Consider the following 8,790-nt stretch of genomic DNA (forward strand, 5'->3'; position numbering starts at 1 on the left):
ATATTTGGCTCATTCAGATCCGAAAAGTCTCCTAGCATCATCGAATTCCCTCCTCCGCCCCTCGGCTCGAGAGGAGGGAGGTGGTGGTGGGGGGGAAGGTAGGAAAATGTTTAGTAAATTGCACATCTTTGAATCTTCCTAAAGCAGTGGTCACAAAGCTTAAAGGTGACACAACAGTGCTCACGTAAAGCCAACACACATTCCCCACCCCACCCCCCCCCCCAAGCCAACAATAAAATCATCCCCTTCAATTTGCCATGATCGTCGCGACCAGGAGCCAGGTGATTATCCTAATTAATGTCTATCTAATTAAATTACTGTCAGCAGTTAACCAATGGCAGGAGCCGTTTCATCGGCTGCACAAGCAGCAAGATCAAAAGTGAGCCTTTTCTGATTGCTGCATAGTGTCAATTGGCCAATCTCTTCTCCCAGGGAAAAAAAAAAAGTAAATCAAACCTTTGAGAAGCATTTGCTGGTTGAAGTGCTTTCTGTCTAGTGAGGGGGTCTGTGGATTTCTAGTTTATGATAAATAGGACTTTAAAAACCAGGGACAGGAGGGCGAGTGTTCAGGTTCTAGAGCTATGCAGCTGGAGCACTGCCTTTCTCCTTCTATCATGCTCTCCAAGAAATTTCTCAATGTGAGCAGCAGCTACCCACATTCAGGCGGATCTGAGCTTGTCTTGCACGATCATCCCATTATCTCGACCACTGACAACCTGGAGAGAAGTTCACCTTTGAAAAAAATTACCAGGGGGATGACGAATCAGTCAGATACAGACAATTTTCCTGACTCCAAGGACTCACCAGGGGACGTCCAGAGAAGTAAACTCTCTCCTGTCTTGGACGGGGTCTCTGAGCTTCGTCACAGTTTCGATGGCTCTGCTGCAGATCGCTACCTCCTCTCTCAGTCCAGCCAGCCACAGTCTGCGGCCACTGCTCCCAGTGCCATGTTCCCGTACCCCGGCCAGCACGGACCGGCGCACCCCGCCTTCTCCATCGGCAGCCCCAGCCGCTACATGGCCCACCACCCGGTCATCACCAACGGAGCCTACAACAGCCTGCTGTCCAACTCCTCGCCGCAGGGCTACCCCGCGGCCGGCTACCCCTACCCACAGCAGTACGGCCACTCCTACCAGGGAGCCCCGTTCTACCAGTTCTCCTCCACGCAGCCCGGACTGGTACCCGGCAAAGCGCAGGTGTACCTGTGCAACAGGCCCCTCTGGCTGAAATTTCACCGCCACCAAACGGAGATGATCATCACCAAGCAGGGAAGGTAATGCTACATCCCCGGCAGTCGCTGCTCCAGGCGCGGCCCGGGGGCAGGAGCGCCGGGTTGCCACCGCCCCGGGAGCGCCGTTTTGGGGTCGGGAGCGGAGCGGAAGGCGCCCCGGGGCGCCCCGGAGTTGGCTGGTGTTGGAAGACGGGGACGTGGAAGGTACAACCGCCGCGGTGATGTTGGGAAGGGGGTTCCCGCCCTAGAAAGGTGGTCGGAGAGCCGGCCGGGGCCGGAGAAAGGCGGCGGAGAGGGCGAGTCCCCGGCCTGCGGCTGGGCCGTTGCAGGGGCGCCTCCGTGCCCGCGAGCGGGGCAGGTGGACGTGCGGGGCGCCAGCCGCGCTCCCCACCTGGGCAGTGACACCTGCCGACTCCCCGCTCCAGCGCTCCCGCCGATCTCCCCGACTCCAGCCTCACTTCTTTTCCTCCCCCACCACCCCTTCTTTAACCCAGCAAACATTCGCTCATCGACGCTGGAAGAACAAGTTTTGCTTTGCTATCTGGCGCCGCGCTTCTTGCATTTAATCTTTAACATTTATGTGTTTTTTTTTCTCTTGTTTTCTACCCCCCCCCCCCTTAATTTAAATAGGCGCATGTTTCCTTTTTTAAGTTTTAACATTTCTGGTCTCGATCCCACGGCTCATTACAATATTTTTGTGGATGTGATTTTGGCGGATCCCAATCACTGGAGGTTTCAAGGAGGCAAATGGGTTCCTTGCGGCAAAGCGGACACCAATGTGCAAGGCAAGTCCTTCCAATTAACACATTTTCCTGACACTTATTTAGGTGAGAATGATTAATTAAAGCCTTTGTGGACTGGCTCGAGAGACTTTTAAAACGATCGGCCAATGACTTCTAAAAGGAAACGAGGGGGATAAGGGGACAGACTGAGCCGCGAGAAGGGGGAGGATTATGCAAAAGCTATTTTAATCATCTCCAGTTAATAGGAAGAAAGCGAGGCCTAAAAAACCCCCAGCTAATGGGCCTCACTGTGGATAAGGTGTGTGTGTGTGTGTGTGTGTGTGTGTGTGTCCTAGGCGGTGAGGAGTTGGGACTGGGCAGTGCCCCGGGCATATGTAAACAACGTATTTGTTTCTCTAGGAAATCGGGTCTATATGCATCCGGATTCCCCCAACACGGGGGCTCACTGGATGCGTCAAGAAATCTCTTTTGGAAAATTGAAACTTACAAACAACAAAGGAGCTTCAAACAACAATGGGCAGGTCAGTGGCTCAAGCGCTCCTCTCCCTCCCTTCCTCCCTCCCTCTCTCCCTCCCCCTCCCTCTCTCCCTCCCTCTCCCTCTCCCTCTCTCGCTCTCTCTCTCCCTCTCGCTCCCTCTCACGTCCCTCGCTAACATCCAGTCCATTACTTTAAATCAGCAAGAGAAACTGGACATATGTTTCTCTGCTTCACTGAAAAGACTCTTTAAAAATTCTATTTCCACCCTCCTGTAGAGTCGCTCTTGGCCACCCCCGCCCCCGGCCTATTCCCGGGTCCCGACCTCCCCAAGTGCTGTCTGTACAGATACTTGGTGGATTTCGAGAAGGAAACCCACAGGCTCTGGGGGTGTAGGAATCTTTGTTCCTCCTCGAGGGAGGCCGGGCGGATCGGGAGGCCTGAGCACCAGCAGTCGGGGTCGGCTGTGCTCCGGGAGGAACCAGGGATGCTGGCCCGCGGCCGGCCTCGGCAGCCCGGCGGGCCCGCGGTCGGGGGGCCGGGGCGGCGCGCTCCAGCCCGCCCTGCAGCCCCCCGGCCCCGCAGCCCCCTGGCCCCCTGGTCCCCCGCCCCGCAGCCCTGCAGCTCCGCAGCCCCGCAGCCCCCGGCCCCGCAGCCCCGCTTCCCTGCAGCCCCCCCCCCCCCCCCGGCCCCGCAGCCCCGCAGCCTCCCCAGCCTCCCCAGCCCCGCAGTCCCGCAGCCCCGCAGCCCCCCGGCCCCGGCCCCGGCCCCGACCCGCTGACGCGCCGCCCCGCGCTCCCCTTGTGTCCGCCGCGCAGATGGTGGTCCTCCAGTCCTTGCACAAGTACCAGCCCCGCCTGCACGTGGTGGAGGTGAACGAGGACGGCACGGAGGACACCAGCCAGCCCGGCCGCGTGCAGACCTTCACGTTCCCCGAGACGCAGTTCATCGCCGTCACCGCCTACCAGAACACCGACGTAAGGAGGCCCGGGCCGGGGCGCCGCGCAGGCCGAGGCTGGGCCCGGGGCAGCCCCCGGGTCCTGGGCGGTGGGAAGCGCCTCCGACTCGCTCGGGCGCGGCTCGCGCGGGCCACCTGGGAGGGACCCAGGATCTCCAAGGCCTCTTCCTTGGGAATTTTAATTTAGTTCTCAAACTAGAACAGATTTAAATCTGCTTTTTCGTTCGTTTTATTTTTTCCCCCGAGTCCTTCTTCCCTTTAGAAAACAAGCAGATTTTCCCCTGCATTTTATTCTTGGCAGGCTGTGGCATTATCCCAAAAAAAAAAAAAAAAAAAGAAAAAGAAATTTAAAGTCTCAGAACTGATGGCTGAAATAAACAAATATATCGCTTTTTGGGTGGTCAAAAGAACAGACACATTCACATATCCAGAAAGTACAATAAATCAAATTCCCAGAAGCCGTGGGATGAGTTTGTTTTGTTTTGTTTTTTCTTAGCACTTGAACCTCTTCAGCTTTTGCAAGTTCACAAAGACTTATTTTACTTCTGTTGATTTGACTACTGGGAGTGACAGTGTTGTTTTTTTTTTTTTAACTCAAATGAAAGTATCAAATATGAAAATATGCATTTATTTTAAATTAAAGCTGATTTTAAAATGCAGCTATGAGTTCTTGTGGTTGTGAATCAGAAATGATAAACGTTTTGAAATGTGGTGAAACACTTAAAATAGGCAACATTTGATGATACATTCAAGGGCCCCTTTTAAAGACTTTTGTCCTTTTGTATCAAGCATTTTTTAAAATGTGCATTTGCACTGACTTAGAACATATGGGAGAGCTAATTGAGAGCAATCCTTTAATGTTAGGCATCATTGATTTAAACATGTTCCTCATAACTTTCATGATACATTCTCTTTTTTCCCTTTCTATCCATTCCCTCAAATTTTTCAGGCAGGGAAACCTTGCTACTCAATGACACCGTGGGCCCTAAGCCCCTGTAAAAAATGGTGCTGTATTCGTAAGCGTGTAATCCACCTACATAGAAGGTAAAATCTTCTTAATCCTTTTATTTTGTCTTTTCTAGATTACACAATTGAAAATAGATCACAACCCCTTTGCAAAAGGATTTCGGGATAATTATGACACGTAAGTAATTTTGCTCGTTCCTTCTAAAATAGTTGCGGAGTTGGGCTTTAGGTCAAAGGTGGATTGTTGTGTACAAGGCTTTTGGAAGCTAGAGTGTGTGAAGATAAGGCTGTTTCCAAGGTTTTTCCCTTGCCTTTTTATGGGCTCCCCTTATTTCTGGTGACTTTCTGACTTGGTACTTTTGTGGTTTTGGTCAAAGATTTCCTCCACTTATTTTTATCTTTCTTATGAATTACAAAGTTGTTGGCGGGCCTCTGGGGCTGGCTGGCTGGGGAAGCTGCCCCGGTTCCTGGGTGCGGGAGCTGTATGTGGCGCTGCAGATGCTCAGCTCAGATTGTCTGTGTCTGAAACCGCCCGATTCTGCCGGAAAGTGCATGTGGCTCTGGCAGTTGTTACATTCTCCTTGGCATATGTGACTTTTATTTACCCATTTCCAAGTTTTGTGTAATAGCTTTTCCTGTGCAAGTTTACTATGGACTGAATAAAAATGTGCACCCACCATAGGCAAGGTCATGAGCAGAGCCGCTGTTACAGTTATTTCAGGCTTCGGGAAGGACCCAGGTGCTGTTGCTGTGTATTATTTACAAGCTTCAAAAGAAAAATATTTCCCTTTATCCTTTGCATCTAGACATGTTTTAATTAGATGTGTTGGTACCCTTTCTTCAGGCCTCCCTTACTTATCTCCGTTTCTTATCTGTCAAAATGATGTTCTCTGGGGGCAACAGGAGATATAAACTTCGTGTTTATAGTGCCCAAAAGTTCAGATAGTGCTATATAGCAAAACCTAAATCTGGATTGTAGGGATTCCCCTCCCCCCGCCACTTTTTCTCTGAACCTGAAAGGGAAGGGTATATAGTTTTTAACTTCATGGCTTGCATTAAGTGCGTGGGATACAGCTACAAAGTTGAAGTTGTCTTTGACCAGAAATAGATTAAATTTGTGGAGAATTAGACAAGTGGCTGCTTCTATTCCATCTCCAGGTAGATAACAAACTTCCCTCCTGATATTTGTATAACAAATTGAAAAGAGAGTCATTGATATTTCTGCCTATCACCGTCATGTGCCTCCCTTAAAAGTAGTTTTGAGGAAGCAAGCCTCATCAAGAAGATTCCCCAGAATAAAACCTCAGCTATTCTAGTCTTCACAATCTAAAAATGTGGACCCGGCACTGTGGAAAGTGTGTGGCCCAGGAGACCAGAGATACTGGTCTCTGTACGAGGGGGTCTTGTAGGTTTTGAGCTTTTAATTCTGTTGCGAACATCTGTTCCAAAGCATTTTATTTTGCACAAATCAATCCGGTAATCCCAAGTGGGTTGGGACCTGGATGGGCATCTAAACTGTATCTTTGGCAGGCTGCTTTTTTCTTCTTAAAATATTGTAGTGGTAAACAGAGGAGATATTTGCACCTTGCTGGCTATGTTCCCTTCCTGCCTCCCTCTACTAATTTGAAGCTAGAATTGAATTTCAGGAGGGAGACTTTGTGTAGTAAGCAGAATGGACCTGAGCAACAGCATTACCCTCACCTGCCCTCCTCTGGATGGCTGCTGTAGGAAAAGCCACTTCTTTTTGGTTCTTAAACTGTTATTTTCCATAAAGGCTTCTTTATCTACACAGATGAAGACCTTAGTTTTTAGGGGTTAGGGGAGAGCAGAATGGCTCATGCCACCCGCACTTCCCCCCTTTTATGTTGACTCTTTGGGCACGGCTCAAAGGTGGAGAAACAGAGCAATAAGAAAGAGTTCGGGGGACCGGAGGGGATGCTTGGCCACTCACCAGGGAATCTCCTCCCCAAAGGATTAAGGTCTGACAAGACTGAGGCTCTCTCTCAGAACAGTGTGTTGATTAAAGATTAAAACATTTATGTGTGAGCTAAGGGAGGCATGTGTCTATGTGTAGGAGAAAACACTTGTACCAATCTCTGGTTCTCTCTCAATTCTAATGGGATTTTCCAGGCCCAGGGCCTAGAGTTAATCTTTATTTCACCTAAGGTGATTCCCAGTAACACAATTACTGTCTGTGGGCAAGTTATCTAACTTGTCTTTTCCTCAGTTTTCTCATCTGTAAGGTGGGAAAATAACGCTGCATAACCGGGAGGACTGTTGTGATGGTTTACTAAATTACTATGTGTGCAGTGGTAGACAACAGTGCCTGGCACGGAGTCAAGTCGTATAAGGGTTGACTATTCCTGGTGGGAGATGGCTTGGAGGAGGCTGACGATAAGAGTTTGGCCCAGAAGATGGGTTTCGGTGTCTTTTTGTTTTCTTTTCTGGCCTGTGTTTTAGAAATCTAAATAAGAAAATTTTACTCTGTCATTTATTTTATTTATTTATTTATTTATTTATTTGTTTGTTTATTTATTTGTTTGTTTGTTTGTTTATTTACCAGTAATGGTTCAAAAGCTAGGAAAAGGTCAGAGTAAAGAATACTTTTTTTCTTGGAGCACTTGGCTGGCTCCGTCAGTAAAACCTGCGACTCTCTTGATCTCTGGGAGACTCTTGATGTCGTGTGTCCGTTCAAGCCCCACGTTGGGGCCGGAGCTTACTTTACACACACACACAGAGAAGCACACCTTTTCTCTGTAAGAGAACTTTATTGATGGATGACTCTGTTTCCAAGTAGTCATTCTTGTTAGTTACTGGTGGAGGTGGTGGTGGTTACAGGATGTGGCGGGGGAAACAATGGGCAGTAGGTCCCGTGGAGGCTTCCAGCCGCAGTGCTCGAGCCTCGGGAGGCTGGTGAAGGCCGGGCAGCCCGCGCGTGTGTCCGACGGGAGCCCGCGGTGTTTGCGGCGCCACGAGGCGGGGGTCCTGCTCAGGGCCGCCGCGCGGCCCCCGTCCCCGCCACCGCGCCGGCCCGCCAGCAGCTCCGTCCGGGCGAGGGAGGCCTGCGGTCGCCCGGGCGCTGGGGGAGCGGGATGCGGCCCCGCGGCGGGCCCGGCTCCCGGGTCCCCGGTGCAGCCGGCGGCCTGCCCCGTCCCCCGACCCCGGGCGGGCCTCGGCTGCGCAGCGTGGGGCGGGCGGCGGCGGCCCCCGCGCGGCCCCCGGGGACCCCTCCGCCACCCCTCGGTTCTCTCTCTGTCTCCTTCCCTCGCAGGATCTACACCGGCTGCGACATGGACCGCCTGACCCCCTCGCCCAACGACTCCCCGCGCTCGCAGATCGTGCCCGGGGCCCGTTACGCTATGGCCGGCTCTTTCCTGCAGGACCAGTTCGTGAGCAACTACGCCAAGGCGCGCTTCCACCCGGGCGCGGGCGCGGGCCCCGGGCCGGGCACGGACCGCAGCGTGCCGCACACCAACGGGCTGCTGTCGCCGCAGCAGGCCGAGGACCCGGGCGCGCCGTCGCCGCAGCGCTGGTTCGTGACCCCCGCCAACAACCGGCTGGACTTCGCCGCCTCGGCCTACGACACGGCCACGGACTTCGCGGGCAACGCGGCCACGCTGCTGTCCTACGCGGCGGGCGTGAAGGCGCTGCCGCTGCAGGCGGCGGGCTGCACCGGGCGCCCGCTCGGCTACTACGCCGACCCGTCGGGCTGGGGCGCGCGCAGCCCCCCGCAGTACTGCGGCGCCAAGTCGGGCTCGGTGCTGCCCTGCTGGCCCAACAGCGCCGCGGCCGCCGCGCGCATGGCGGGCGCCAACCCCTACCTGGGCGAGGAGGCCGAGGGCCTGGCGGCCGAGCGCTCGCCGCTGCCGCCCGGCGCCGCCGACGACGCCAAGCCCAAGGACCTGTCCGACTCCAGCTGGATCGAGACGCCCTCCTCCATCAAGTCCATCGACTCGAGCGACTCGGGGATTTACGAGCAGGCCAAGCGGCGGCGGATCTCGCCGGCCGACACGCCGGTGTCCGAGAGCTCGTCGCCGCTCAAGAGCGAGGTGCTGGCCCAGCGGGACTGCGAGAAGAACTGCGCCAAGGACCTGGGCGGCTACTACGGCTTCTACTCGCACAGCTAGGCCGCCCCGCGCCCGCCCCGCGCCCCGCGCCCGCCCGCCCCGCGCGCGGCCCGCGCGCTCCTCCCCGCCGCCCGCCTCGCGCCCCCGCGCCCCCGCGCCCCCGCGCCCCCGCGCCCTCGCGCCCTCGCGCCCTCGCGCACCGGCTGCAGCCAAGAAGCACAGGTCTCCGAGTGCGACTTTAACCTTCTTTGGTTCTGTTCTGTTTTGTTTTGTTGTTTTGCACAGCAGCCTCTGCAGTTAGCACACCGACCTTCCACTTGGCTGTTAGACCTTTCTTGGGTTCTCCTCCT

General features: G+C 54.1%; 1 protein-coding gene across 1 annotated transcript; it reads left to right on the plus strand.

Moving 5' to 3' along the window:
* The first annotated feature begins 466 nt into the window (after window positions 1–466).
* TBR1 (T-box brain transcription factor 1) lies at window positions 467–8,519 on the plus strand. The gene is made up of 6 exons (XM_041722774.1): window positions 467–1,273; window positions 1,862–2,016; window positions 2,374–2,495; window positions 3,268–3,426; window positions 4,490–4,551; window positions 7,645–8,519. The coding sequence occupies exons 1-6, from the start codon at window positions 582–584 to the stop codon at window positions 8,498–8,500; spliced, it is 2,046 nt and encodes a 681-aa protein (XP_041578708.1). The 5' UTR covers window positions 467–581; the 3' UTR covers window positions 8,501–8,519.
* Window positions 8,520–8,790: the final 271 nt, after the last annotated feature.

Source organism: Vulpes lagopus, chromosome 11 (genome assembly GCF_018345385.1).
Source record: "Vulpes lagopus strain Blue_001 chromosome 11, ASM1834538v1, whole genome shotgun sequence".
NCBI lineage: Eukaryota > Metazoa > Chordata > Mammalia > Carnivora > Canidae > Vulpes > Vulpes lagopus.

Bases quoted from the DNA above. Each gene is read 5' to 3' on its own strand.
- TBR1 (XM_041722774.1), top strand. From the start codon at position 582: ATGCAGCTGGAGCACTGCCTTTCTCCTTCTATCATGCTCTCCAAGAAA. The intron at 2,017-2,373 runs GCAAGTCCTTCC...TTGTTTCTCTAG, and splicing joins AGCGGACACCAATGTGCAAG to GAAATCGGGTCTATATGCAT. The intron at 3,427-4,489 runs GTAAGGAGGCCC...TGTCTTTTCTAG, and splicing joins CCGCCTACCAGAACACCGAC to ATTACACAATTGAAAATAGA.